Source organism: Mastigoproctus giganteus, chromosome 6 (genome assembly GCF_048544385.1).
Source record: "Mastigoproctus giganteus isolate SK-2022 chromosome 6, ASM4854438v1, whole genome shotgun sequence".
Classification (NCBI taxonomy): Eukaryota; Metazoa; Arthropoda; class Arachnida; order Uropygi; family Thelyphonidae; genus Mastigoproctus; species Mastigoproctus giganteus.
In genome coordinates this window covers 235,819,915-235,834,548 of record NC_143580.1, presented here as the reverse complement: position 1 = coordinate 235,834,548, position 14,634 = coordinate 235,819,915, and the positions used below count along the sequence as shown (strand labels likewise).

At 36.7% G+C, this 14,634-nt stretch overlaps 1 protein-coding gene across 4 annotated transcripts in view; it reads left to right on the top strand.

The window, feature by feature from the left end:
- Positions 1–14,634, top strand: part of DppIII (dipeptidyl peptidase 3) — a 168,574-nt gene that overhangs the window by 24,908 nt on the left and 129,032 nt on the right. For all 4 annotated transcript variants that reach the window (XM_090376785.1, XM_090376784.1, XM_090376786.1 and 1 more), the window contains exons 3-5: positions 1,294–1,413; positions 8,201–8,290; positions 12,400–12,537. In XM_090376785.1, coding sequence (XP_090232911.1) covers positions 1,294–1,413; positions 8,201–8,290; positions 12,400–12,537 — 348 coding nt within the window. The remainder of the gene's footprint in view (positions 1–1,293; positions 1,414–8,200; positions 8,291–12,399; positions 12,538–14,634) is intronic.

The window sequence follows — 14,634 nt, the reverse complement described above, 5'->3', positions numbered from 1 at the left end:
ATAAAGAATTATTCTATAACCTAAAGTTAAAACCAAGCAAGAGTAACCCCATTGGCAACTTTAGAACTTTAATTATTTAATATAATAAGATTATTAATCCTATCAATGAAGGATTAATAATCTTATTAATTCCCCCCTTCTGTCCACTGTGACACACTCTGCCGTCCTCGGTAGGCTTTACACCAACAACTTTCTAGAAAATTATACTTCAAACCAATGTTCTAATTCCACAGTCCTGAAGATGGGAATCAGTGAGTTCCCAAAACATAGCCAGAATCGTTTAAATGTTTGGCATCGAGGTGTCTCAATCATTAAAATTGTAGCATTTCAATAATAAATTACTTAAATCTACGACATGATGTAATAGTATAGTCTCAGTTAAACTTCTGTTAGAATTTAATTGACCAGTGGACCAGCATTGCATAGTGGGTATTATAGAAACCAAGAAGATGGATATAGGTGAGCTACAGCTAAACAGTAAAGTCTTTGTATGTGTTTTGCTTATAGTTAAAGTGCTTTTGTCAACCAAAGTATATATTAATCACACAGGTATAGCTGGAGATATATGTAATTGTATGGGTTTGGTGTTGTTAAAAACATCTTGTATTAGCAATTCTTTAAATTTACAGACATCTGTTATCAGCATCTCAGATTCAGTCTTCTGATTGAATCTGAGGTGCTGATTCAGATGTCTATAAATGCCATGCCACATGTAAAGTGTATTCTCATTCCAATCTTATTAGCTACAGTAGGAATAAGCATGTTGATAGGGTTTATTAAATAATAAGTAACTAATGGTAAATTTTATTTATAGAATTCAGGCCATATTTGTATTCATTATGTTAAAATTGGATAAATTATAACATTGATGGTACCCATCATTCTAGTTGCATATTTGGCATTGCAATTCTGTTTTTCGGGAGCACGTCCTAAAACATTATCACTGCGGTAGAATAAACTAATCAAGACTTGTAGTAGCTGCATCTTTCCAGCTAGTATAGCATTGATTGGTACCCACTGTGATTGATGAGGAACCAAGACAGTATTAAATATGCAATGGGGAAAACCACAAAGATGGATACCATCAATGTTAGAAGCTTAAACAGAGAAAAGGAATTAGCAGAACTAAGTTAATATGACCTAGTGGATAATATAGAAACGAAGAAGATGGATATAGGTGAGCTACAGCTAAACAGCAAAGTCTTTATATGTGTTTTGCTTAAAGCTAAAGTGCTTTTGCATAAATCTCTGTCTGTCTCCATCACTCAACAAACTCATTTTTATTTTACACAGACTTCTTTGGAAAGCCCGCTTATATATGTTCTTCTTCACAAAATATTTCGCCAGCAGTCTATTGATGAGCTGAAAAAAATAGGAAGGGAAGATTGTGACATGACAGAAGAGGAATTCCAGGTAACTCTTACAAATAGTTTAATCATTTTATTCTTATATAAAGAATCTTGGGCAGTGTATTTTCTACTTACTTGTGCTAAACACATGCTTCACTGCTTAGTTCAATAAGATATCTTGCCCTATTTGTTTGTGTTATTAAATTTCGTACCACTTAATTTTTCCATTCCTTTTAATAATTTGTTCAGTCTTAAAATTTCTTCATATTTCCTATGCATGGAATAAACATGAAATGTTTATTCCAGCAATCAATTATTATTTGGCTGGAGCATCCATTATATACATAATGGCTGCTCCAGCATTTGAACATTTTTTTTTTCAATATATAAAATCTATTATGTATTGAAAATCCTTTTCAGTATAGACTTATATTACCTTTTATGTGTGTCAGCTGAGAAAAAGTAAGATAGCATCAGCATTTAGTTTACTCAACATTTTTGGAACCTTAAGCACCCCAATTAATTCTCTCCACTAGCTTAGTTTCCAGGTTTTGCAGTTTACAGAATACCCTTTTATTCTGTAACTTATCTTGTTGTTGCACTTTTTTTTTTTTTTTTTTTGGTATCTTTTCCAACAAGTCTACATCCTTCCTAAAATGAGGTTCCAAAGTTTTATGCAGTCTCTGCTTTTATAGTATCATTGACAATACACCATGAACTATCCTAGCAGATTGTCAGTATTATTCAAAGAACTTCATGTCAGAATGGTATAATTATTCCCACATTTTTTTCATTATCTTGAGTTTCATACTATCCAAGCGGTACATTACTTTAGAGTTACAGCTTTTCATAAACATTTTACCTAAATTATTATTTTTCTGCCTGTTGAATAGTTTATTTAGATCTTGTTAAAATTAATTTCATTGATTACTCCTTTTCATTTTTGTATCATCAGCAAACTTAGGCAAATTTGAAATACTCCGCATCAGTATCATTAATAAATATCAGAAACATAAGGCACGAAACCCCTGTGGAAGCATAATAATGTTAACCCATGAAGATCAGTCAGGGCCATTTGTAGGATTATATATGTGGCATGTAAATTTAAAAATGCACTCTTTTATTGCTGAAGGATTACTATAAGAAAAGTCAGTTTTGCCACCTGTATATTGATGATACAGTATCTGAATGGTTGTGAGAGCAGTGGCCATTTATTTTAGCATTAGCATTAGTAGAGGCATATGATGCAAGAAAGCAAGCTTATTCAGCATCAGCCAAAAAAAAAAAAAAAAACCCTCTCCCATTTCACCCCTCTGTTCGTTCGAAATACCTGTCCAGTTGAGCTTTAAATTTGTTTAGGCTATCAACTTCAACAACAAGTGATGGAAGTCGGTTCCACCAACCAACCACCCGCTGGCCAGAGGCAAATTTCCGCACATCTATCCGACATCCGTCCTTCCTCAATTTGAATTTATGCCCTCTGAGGTGATTATTCTGAGAAAGATGAAGAATTTCATTGGCATTGAGCATGCTCAAACCATTCAAAGCCTTATACACCTCTATCAGATCACCTCGCCGGTGCCTAGTCTCCAGACTCTGTAATTTGCAAAACTTAAGCCTTTCTTCGTAAGAGCAACCCTTTGTTCCATTTACTAATCTTGTTGCCCTTCTCTGTACCCGTTCCAACAGCTCTACATCCTTCTTGAAATGAGGCCTCCAGACCTGTATACAGTACTCAAGATGTGGCCTAACCATTGCCTTATACAAGGGAATAATCACCTCCTTATCCCTGCTAGAAACATTCCTGTATATCATTGACAAGACACCATGAGCTACTCTTGCAGCTCGTCTGCACTGCTCAGAGAACTTCATATCTGCCTGCACAATTACCCCCAGGTCCTTTTCATTCTCCACCACTGTCAGTGTAGTACCGCAGAGTTGATACATTGCTCTGGGGTTACTGTTACCCATATGTAGTACTTTACATTTGTCAATGTTAAACTTCATTTGCCACCTCTCAGCCCATCTGTTCAACCTTTCCAGATCCTGTTGCAGCAGCATAGCGTCAGTAGTGTCCTTAACGACCCTGCCAACCTTTGTATCATCTGCAAACTTAGACATTAAACTTGATATCCCATCATCAATATCATTCATAAACACCAAAAACAACAATGGACCCAACACTGAACCTTGAGGAACTCCACTAATAACATTAGTCCACGTTGAGCAGTGTCCATTGATTACCACTCTGTCTTCTGCCACTCAACCATCCCCTTATCCATAGCAGCAATTTGCCTCCAATGCCACACTGCTCCAATTTGTGCAGCAGTCTTCCATGTGCAACAGTATCAAAAGCCTTTCTAAGATCCAAATATATAATATCAAAGTTATTCCCTGCATCCAGTTCTTTTGTGACTACATCATAGTATCCAATCAAATTGGTCAGGCAAGACCTGCCCTTAACAAAACCATGCTGCGTCTGAGCTATAACTGAAGTCTTGTCTAGATGATCCTGCAGTGCTTCTTTAACCAGTGCCTCCATTAATTTACCTGGAACAGAAGTTAAACTAACAGGTCTATAATTACTTGTGTCAGCCTTTGATCCTCCTTTGTGAATTGGGGTTACATTTGCACATCTCCAGTCTATGGGTACCTCCCCTGAGTCCAAAGAAGCTCTCATAATTATGGCTAGGGGTTTGCATACTTCCTTTGCTGCCTCCTTTAATATAACTGGATAGATCCCATCCACCCCAGGTGCCTTTTTTATGTTTATCCTCAACAATCTCTCCTCCACTTTCCTCTCAGTTATTACAAAATCATCCAGCTCACTGCCAATGTTTACTTTACCTACATCATTCTCCTTCCTGAATAACTCCTCATGCGTGAATGTAGATGCAAAATACTCGTTTAGATTGTTAGCCACCTGAGCAGGATCCTCAACTGTTGAACCATCAATATCCAGTGGACCAATCTGATTCATCCCTTTCCTTCTCGAGTTCAAGTGTGTAAAGAACTCCTTTCTGTTTTTCTTTGCATCCTTTGCCAAGGATTTTTCGTAGTCTGCCTTTGCCTGCCTAATCTCCTTTGTGACTTGGTTACAGACCAACTTATATCTATCATAGCCTTCCATGTCACCCATTAATTTGTATGTATCCCATGCATTTTTCTTCTCTGCCACATGTCTCATTAGTCCATCTGACAACCATTTAGGCCTAAACCTTGAACAATATTTCTTAGTTGGTATGTAAAGCCTGGTAGCCACCAAGATTAGTTCCTTGAATGCTTCCCATTTTGAGTTTGCTGTTGGTAACATCATCAGTTGGTCCCACTGTATAGAATTTAAATACTGTCTCAGACCATCATAGTCGCCTTTACGAAAACAAAAACCCTTCCCTTTACCTCTGATGGTAGTTACCTCCTTGAGTAAATCCCACTTCAACACACTGTGATCACTGCCACCTAGTGGTTCATTTATCTGCAGGTCTTAATGCATGAAGAATCACTACTGATAATCAGATCAAGAGTATTGCTCCCTCTTGTTGCCTCACGAACATGCTGATGTAGAAAACAATCATCCAATAAATCCACAAAAGCCTTGCTAGTGTGCGAGTGACCAACCCACAAATTCCAGTCAAACTTATTATTACTCTCTATCTCTAACCACGTAACTATTCCTTTATCCATGGTAATAACTTGTCCCTGATGCCACATTGCTGATATTTACAACAGTTGTTCATATGGAACAGTATAAAAAATTTACTGAAATCTGAATATATGATGTTGAAATTTCATAAAATATATAAAGCTGGTTTTATTGTATTGTGCTGCTAACCTCTTTGTAACTAATTAGATTTGGTTAGGCATGTAGTAGTAGTAGTAGTGGCATGTGATGCAAGAAAGCAAGTGTATGAGCTTATGCAGCATCAGCCAAAAAAAAAAAAAAAAAAAAAAAAAAAAAATCACACCATTCCCTCCAAATGCCTGTCCAGTTCCTCCTTAAATTTATTCAACCTATCAACTTCCACAACGACACAGATGGAAGTTTGTTCCAGCAATTGACCACCCGCTGGATAAAGGCAAATTTCCGCACATCTTTCTACCTCTGTCTTTTCTTAATTTGAATTTATGCCCCCTTAGGTTCGTAATCTGAACAAGTGGAAGGATCCCATCAGAATTCAGCATGCTCAACCCATTCAAGGCCTTATACACCTCAATCAGATCACCGCACAGGTGCCTAGTCTCCAGCCACTGCAATTTGCAGAACTTAAGCCTCTCTTGGTAAGAGGATCCCTTCATTTCCCTCACCAATCTTGTTGCCCTTCTCTGTACACACTCAAGTAAATCTACATCCTTCCTAAAATGAGGCCTCCAGACCTGTACGCAGTACTCAAGGCGTGGCCTGACCATTGCCTTATACAGAGGGACAATCACCTCCTTCTCCCTGCTAGCAAAATCCCTATATATCATTGACAAAACCCCATAACCTGCCCTGGCAGCCTGTCCGCATTGCTCAGAAAACTTCATATCTGACTGCACAATTACTCCCAGGTCTTTTTCATTTTCTACTACCTTAAGTGTAGTACCACACAGTTGGTACGTTTCTCTGGGGTTACTTCTACCCATATGCAGTACTTTGCATTTGTCAAGGTTAAACTTCAGTTGCCACTTCTTAGCCCATCTGCCCAAATTATCTAGATCCTGTTGCAGTAGCACACTGCCATTACTGTCATTAACAACCCTGCCAACCTTTGTATCATTTGCAAACTTCGACATTAAGCCTGATATACCTTCATCAATATCATTGATAAATATACAAAACCACCGTGGACCTAACAGTGAACCCTGTGGGACTCCACTAATAACATTAGTCCACGAAGAGCAGCACCCATTGATTACCACCCTCTGTCTTCTCCCACTTAGCCATCCTTTTATCCATTGTAGCAGCTTACCCTTAATACCATTCTGCTCCAATTTATACAATAGTCTTCCATGCACAACAGTGTCAAAAGCTTTCCTGAAATCCAAGTATATGATATCAAAATTATTTTTTGCATCCAGTTCCTTTGTAATCACATCATAATATCCTATCAAATTTGTCAGACAAGACTTTCCCTTAACAAACCCATGCTGTGTCTGAATTATTGCTGCAGTCTTATCTAGGTGATCCTGCAATGCATCTTTAACCAGTGACTCCATTATTTTACCCGGAACAGAAGTTAAACTAACTGGTCTGTAATTACTCATGTCACCCTTCAATCCCCCTTTGTGAATTGGGGATACATTTGCACATCTCCAGTCCGTGGGAACCTCCCCTGAGTCCAAGGATGTTCTCATAATTATGGCTAAGGGTTTGCTTAGTTGCTTTGCCGCCTCCTTTAATATAACTGGATAGATCCCATCCACCCCAGGTGCTTTTCTTACGTTTAACTTCAACAATTTCTCTTTCACTTTGCTCTCACTTATTACAAGATCATTAAGCACCCTGCTACAATTTGATAACTTTCTGCCATTTTGAAACCTTAATAACTCCTCACGTGTGAATGTAGATGCAAAATACTCATTCAGTTTGTTTGCTATCTGAGCAGGATCATCAACAGTCGAACCATCGATGTCAAGTGGACCAATCATATTCAGCCCCTTCCTTTTAGAGTTTATATAAGTAAAAAAATCCTTGCTGTTTTTCTTAGCACCTTTTGCCAAGAATTTCTCGTAATCTGCCTTCGCCTGCCTAACCTCCTTTGTGACTTGATTACAGACTAGCTTATATCTGCCATAGGCTTCTGAGTCGCTTGATAATTTATATGCATCCCATGCATTTTTCTTCTCTGTTACGAGTCTCATTAGTTCATTAGATAACCATTTAGGCCTAAACCTTGAACAATATTTCTTAATAGGTATGAAACTTTTAGTAGCATCCACGATTAATTCCTTGAATGCTTCCCACTTAGAAGAATTTACTGTTGGTAACATCGTCAGTTGATCCCACTGTACAGAATTTAAAAACTGTGGAAGACCACTGTTTTCTTTTTAAAAATCCATATTGTGATTGCCTTATACACTGCTTTCCAAAAGGTAACTAAACACGCATTATGAGTTCACATTAATTTTACTGCTACTTACTTCAAGACAGTGTCAGTCTCTCCCCCCCCCCTTCTGTCCACTGTGACACACTCTGCCCTCTTCGGTAGACTTTCCACCAACAAATAGTAGACCAGCACTGAGTACAGTCCGTCATTCATTTTACGGTACAATGCCTGGTTGAGATACCAATCACATATCGTGTGATTAGTATCTCAACCTCACAGTTCATCCCCATGTATGGTTCCATATGATTCAAATTGAGACTCTGTGCTGGCCATTCCAACTTTTGCACTTTTTATCCATGAACCATTCTGTAACAGTTTTGGTAGTATGATATAGGACATTATTCTGTCAAGACAGACATGGGTCTGTACTGGAGATTGGGTGCTCTTTTCAGGCCACAAAAGGTATTAGGTTATTTGTGCACGTGGACAAGTTTTGTTTTTTTGGAATATGGTGTCTGAGATAAAGCTTATTCTATACTGTGTACCTGAAATATAAAGCTGATAGTTTATAAAGCTAATTTTCAGTAAAATTAGCTTTATAAAATTAAAGTTTTAATTTTACTGAAACTCAATTTTTAGGAAAATTAAATTTCAGTAAATATTTTGCACCTCCCTTTCACTTGAATGTGAAAGGGAGATGTAAAATGTTTTCTTGGATTGGCATGTTTACTTAATTTTTAATTCCATGTGCATGTAAGTTTTATTATACAAGTTTAAAATTTTGTATGTATTTCGGGTGATAAAATTCTTATCTTTTACTTTTAGGCACTACTAGTATATACATCTGGTATTTTTAGCAACATGGGAAATTATAAAAGCTTTGGAGATACTAAATTCATTCCTAATCTTCCTAAGGTAAGCAGGGTAATGTTATGTCACCAGTAAAATACCATTGTAATACCACCGTGAGTATGTGAATAATTTCTCATTCCTGAATACTCTTGGCTTACATATTTCCCAACTTTACACAAGGTCAAAAAATACCTAAAAAAATATTCACACCAAAAATAAAATTTTTATGAGCAGTGAGCACTGGGTGTTGCAGTCAATCACATCACTTTTTTTTTTTCTTATGAGTAATAGTGGTTCTACTTTTGTTTACGTGTGCAGCATCTCGGTCAAATTACCAGTTGTGGTAATTTTGTCTTTTATTTTTGAAGAATTTACCCCTGTAATCATGGAGAGAAATATAATAGGGTACAGAGGCATAAGAGCAGTGAAATCATAACTTCTCATGCATATGCTCTGGATTTTTCTGCATATACAGTGAAAATTCTACCCCTTGTGCAAGACTCAAGGGGGTAGAATTTTTTCTCAGCCTGGTCTGTGCTTGTTAGCAGGAGAGACTACTTCTACATGGATGGGATACACTTAAATAGAAAGGGTGCAAGAATATTTGCTGATGCTATCGAGGCAGAGTTGGGTGGGTCGGTAAACTGCTAGCGTGAGGGGGATACACGGACTAATAGATTAACAGTAGCCACTGGCAGATGTGAAAGTGATTTTTGCACTGCTTCTATTGAAATGCAATCGAGCAGCAGCCTGGAAACCAAGGCAGTGGGGATTTCTAGGACTGCTGGGAGTCATAGTGGAACAAGTAAATACATGGATTGTGTTAGGGTAACTAAGAGTAGAAATAGGTGCATGTATACTTGCATGTAAACCAATGCTAGGAGTATAGTTAATAAAATTGATGAGCTTGAAGTGCTAGTCAAGACATCAAAGGCAGATATTGTTGGGATATCAAAAATATCCCAACAATATCACAGACATAAGGTGTCATACAGACATAAGCAGTGTAGAATTGGAATTTGCGGAGTGCAATGTGTACAGAAAGGAGAGACAGGACAGGAAGGGAGGAGGGGGTTATGCTGTTAGTTGGGTTGTGTTAGGTTGTGTTTTATGTTAAGAAACACACAAAATCTAAAGAAGTCCATTCAATTTATGTTGGTGGACAATGCAATGTTGAGTCTGTTTGGTGTGACATAAGCACTGGGAAAGGAAAAATGAGAGTAGGTGTGTGTTATTGGCCTAATGAATCTGATGAGTATAATCTAATAAGTATATCATAGTGAACAGTCACCACTGAATTAAGAACAAGTGAAGAGTTCTGCACAATGAAAACAATTGTCACTACTAAAGAACAATCTGGTGTTGCTCTTTAGTCAAGATGGAGAGTTTCTGATTGTTGAGGTTTGAGCACATCAGCAACTTAGACCATATTGTGTTGTTGTGTATTATGTCTATATAAGTGTTTGTTGGTCAATTTGCATATCATGTGGGCTGAAAACACAGAATAAATCACAGGGGGGGGGACTACTTCTTCCTTGAAGAGTCCTTTAGAAGTCCTTCGGCCATTGACAGTACTTGAACCCAGATTTCTAAAAACAAGGGAAGTGTTGAACCTACTATACTGTTATAGAGAATGCTGATTGTTGTTTAAGAATCAAAACCAACAGTGCATACTGCTTAGTCTTCTTACAATCAAGGAAAAGGCCTTACCTACACTTGAAAGCAAAGAATGGTGGAAGACAAGTAGGTTTTCTTCCAAAAATGGTGGTTGATATTATTAATAGGGTGGTTATTTGATGTAGCAAGTGTTTATTGTTGATGAAACTGCTTTATTTTTGGAAAAGAATGCCTGGCCATTTGTATATTGTTAGAGAACTGAAAAAGTGTGATTGTCTAACCCTGCATTTTGATAGTAACATGGAAGAGGACAGCAAGTTGAAACCTCAGCTTGTATACAACTGAGATAATCCATGGACACTGAATTACATTAACAAGTGATTTCTTCCCATTGTATGACTGTTAGATTAAAGGATATTATAGTTGTCATATTTTTGGCATCCAATTCCACAGTAAGTCGAGGGACTGTTATCAGGACAAAGGAATAACAGATGAGTAGTCCACAGTGTAGGGATGCATATGGGTTTGAGTTGATTGTGGTTCAAGCCCATGTGGCTTCTAAACAAGGTAAACAATTGTACTCATTATTAAAATGATTAAGTGTTAAGTGTAAGCTCCTCAAACCTGGTGGTCGCGTTGGAGTATAAATGTTCCTTAGCAAAATAATTTTATTTTATTTTTTCCAGAACCAGAACTTGAATTAATTCATAATTTGAGTACTGAAAGTAAGCTAGAACTGGTTCACTGTTTTTAAAGCTTTCTAAATATTGGCGCTTAGGCATTCATGCTTTAGGTCATAAATATTTAGTTTAGTTATTTTAAATTTATTTGTTGAAGAGTGTATAAAGTTGTGGAGGTATACCCAAGGTATTTATATTTTTTATTTGTATATTTCGTAGAAATTATTTATTTCTATAAAATTTTATCAAATGTGATTTTCTGTTGTCATTAATTTTTTACTTCGAAACATATGATTGTGAATATTTTGTTCTATTTGTTGTATATTTTTTTTCTAAACATGGTTAACAATTGTATTCATTATTAAAATGATTAAGTGTAAGCTCCTCAAACCTAGTGGTCACGTTGGAGTATAAAGGCTACTGCAAAGTTGTAGAGGTATACCAAAGCATTTTATATATTTTTTTATTTGTATATTTTGTGGAAAGAATTTTATTTATTAGCAAAATTTTATCAAATGTAAATTTCTGCTGTCAATTTTTTCTTTGAAACTTATATGATTGTGAATATTTTGTTGTATTCAAGGCTGCTGCAAACAGGTATGTAAGATGTGCATGGGTTCTGGAAGCAATTACATTTATTGCTGTTCACACTGAATATTATATTTATGTGAGTACTAAAAGTTAAACTCTTGCCCATTTTAGACACAAGGCCTGCTTTTTATAATTAGCAAATGAGCGAGAATTATTTGCTCATATAGAACTTTACATAACACCCTTCTCTTGTTTAAGAGTTTTTCAGGGGTATTTCCCGTTTATATAGCTTCCCTCCTTTGCTGACTCTGAATAAAACACTTCGCACATTAATTAAAGATGTTCACCTGGTTCCTAATATGCATCAATTTGTCACTGAAGCATGTTCAGAAGTCATTTGATTGCATTATTTCTCTTGTTTGTTCTCACCGTCTGTGACTTCCTTTTAATGATTGTTTGTCGAAATTATAATATTAATTGTAATATCTGCTTCAAAGAAAGTAAAACTGATTTTGAATATATATTTATATATTCCTTATCACCCACTAATAAAACGAATCATTCTATTGCCAGGGTGGTGCTAATTATGTTAAGCATCTTCTTGTCAGGGTAAGACTAAATTCCCCAACCAACTTTTTTTGATGCGTGGTGGCACAGGGGAATTTTCTTCTGCATATGCCTTAAATCAAATTGAGATATTACCTGTGGGTACCAATAATCTTCCTTTGGAAGTCAGTAATAGATATTCATAATAAGTGGTTTTGTTATGCATCATGAAAACATAAACATCCAAATTATTGAAGAAACAATTTAATGCTATGCTGGTCCAATAACTTAGTTGTTGGATGAACATGTGTTGTTATTTCTATGTGGTGGACTTGGTGGATCATGTTGTGGTGGAGACTTAGTTGCTCATGTACCATAAAAACTAAAATCAAATCAAAATATTTCTGTGTGGTGGTCCATGAAATATTATATCTCATGAAATTTTAAGTAGGTTATTAAATCATGAATGAGACCATTAATTAATTTATTTTTACAGGCCGGATTACTGAGATCTTGCCTGAATTAGTTTCATTTCATTAGATTATAATTAATCTATCTCCAAACAAACCGAAATTAGCTTCTCTGATTTAGTAAAACCACGGCTATCAATTATAATACTGCAAGAAGGATATAAATAAATATTTATAAAAGGCTATAAATAAATATTGTAAATACAAAGGAATTTTAAAAAAGCATAAAAATATATAAGATGGTCTGTTTTTATTGGCAATTTTTTTTATTTCATTTGATTTTTATCCTTAAAAAATTTAGCATTTCATGTTGAAATTTATTTTATAGGAGAAGCTTGAAAAGTTTATCAAAGGAACTCAGGCCTATAAAATAGAGCATGCAACAATTCAATCTCTGTGGAGTAAGTGTGGTGAAGCAATGTATTCTCTTAAGGATGAAGAGAAGCAGCTTGGATTTCCTCAAACAGTATGTTATTTATATCTGGTATTCATAGATAAAAACATATTTTAGTCTTGGCTGAAATTCTACAGTATTCTGTAAATGGCAATATATGTACCCTTTGTGGTATATAATATAGTGAAAGTCTATTGTTACGAGTAAGGCCAACAAATAGTAGTAGTGGCATGTGATGCAAGAAAGCAAGTGTATGAGCTTATGCAGCATCAGCCAAAAAAAAAAAATAATAAATCACACCATTCCCTCCAAATGCCTGTCCAGTTCCTCCTTAAATTTATTTAATCTATCAATTTCCACAACGACAGATGGAAGTTTGTTCCAGCAATTAACCACCTGCTGGCTAAAGGCAAATTTCCGCACATCTATTCTACATCTGTGTTTTCTTAATTTGAATTTCTGCCCCCTTAGATTCGTAATCTGAACAAGTGGAAGGATCCCATCAGAATTCAGCGTGCTCAATCCATTCAAGGCCTTACACACCTCAATCAGATCACCGCGCAGGTGCCTAGTCTCCAGCCACTGCAATTTGCAGAACTTTAGCCTCTCTTGGTAAGAGGATCCCTTCATTCCCCTCACCAATCTTGTTGCCCTTCTCTGTACACGCTCAAGCAAATCTACATCCTTCCAAAAATGAGGCCTCCAGACCTGTATGCAGTACTCAAGGTGTGGCCTGACCATTGCCATATACAGAGGGACAATCATCTTTTCCCTGCTAGCAAAATTCCTATATATCATTGACAAAACCCCATAACCTGCCCTGGCAGCCTGTCTGCATTGCTCAGAAAACTTCATATCTGACTGCACAATTACTCCCAGGTTTTTTCATTTTCTACTACCTTAAGTGTAGTACCACACAGTTGGTATGTTTCTCTGGGGTTACTTCTACCCATATGCAGTACTTTGCATTTGTCAAGGTTAAACTTCAGTTGACACTTCTTAGCCCATCTGCCCAAATTTTCTAGATCCTGTTGCAGCAATAGCACACTGCCATTACTGTCATTAACAACCCTGCCAACCTTTGTATCATCTGCAAACTTCGACACTAAGCCTGATATACCTTCATCAATATCATTGATAAATATACACAACAGCAATGGGCCCAACACCGAACGCTGTGCGACTCCACTAATAACATTAGTCCACGAAGAGCAGCACCCAATGATTACCACCCTCTGTCTTCTCCCACTTAACCATCCTTTTATCCATTGTAGGAACTTACCCTTAATACCATTCTGCTCCAATTTCTACAATAGTCTTCCATGCGCAACAGTGTCAAAAGCTTTCCTGAAATCCAAATATATGATATCAAAATTATTTTTTGCATCCAGTTCCTTTGTAATCACATCATAATATCCTATCAAATTTGTCAGACAAGACTTTCCCTTAACAAACCCATGCTGTGTCTGAATTATTGCTGCAGTCTTATCTAGGTGATCCTGCAATGCATCTTTAACCAGTGACTCCATTATTTTACCCGGAACAGAAGTTAAACTTACTGGTCTGTAATTACTCGTGTCACCCTTCAATCCCCCTTTGTGAATTGGGGATACATTTGCACATCTTCAGTCCGTGGGGACCTCCCCTGAGTCCAAGGAGGCTCTCATAATTACGGCTAAGGGTTTGCTTAGTTGCTTTGTTGCCTCCTTTAATATAACTGGATAGATCCCATCCACCCCAGGTGCCTTTCTTATGTTTATCTTCAACAATTTCTCCTCCACTTTGCTCTCAGTTATTACAAAATCATTAAGCACCCTGCTACACTTTGATAACCTTCTGCCATTTTCAAACCTTAATAACTCCTCACGTGTGAATGTAGATGCAAAATACTCATTCAGTTTGTTTGCTATCTGAGCAGGATCATCAACAGTTGAACCATTGATATCAAGTGGACCAATCAGATTCATCCCCTTCCTTTTAGAGTTTATATCAGTAAAGAAATCCTTGCTGTTTTTCTTAGTATCCTTTGTCAAAGATTTCTCGTAATCTGCCTTTGCCTGCCTTAACCTCCTTTGTGACCTGATTACAGACTAGCTTATATCTGCCATAAGTTTCTGAGTTGCTTGATAATTTATATGCATCCCATGCATTTTTGTCTTAATAGGTATG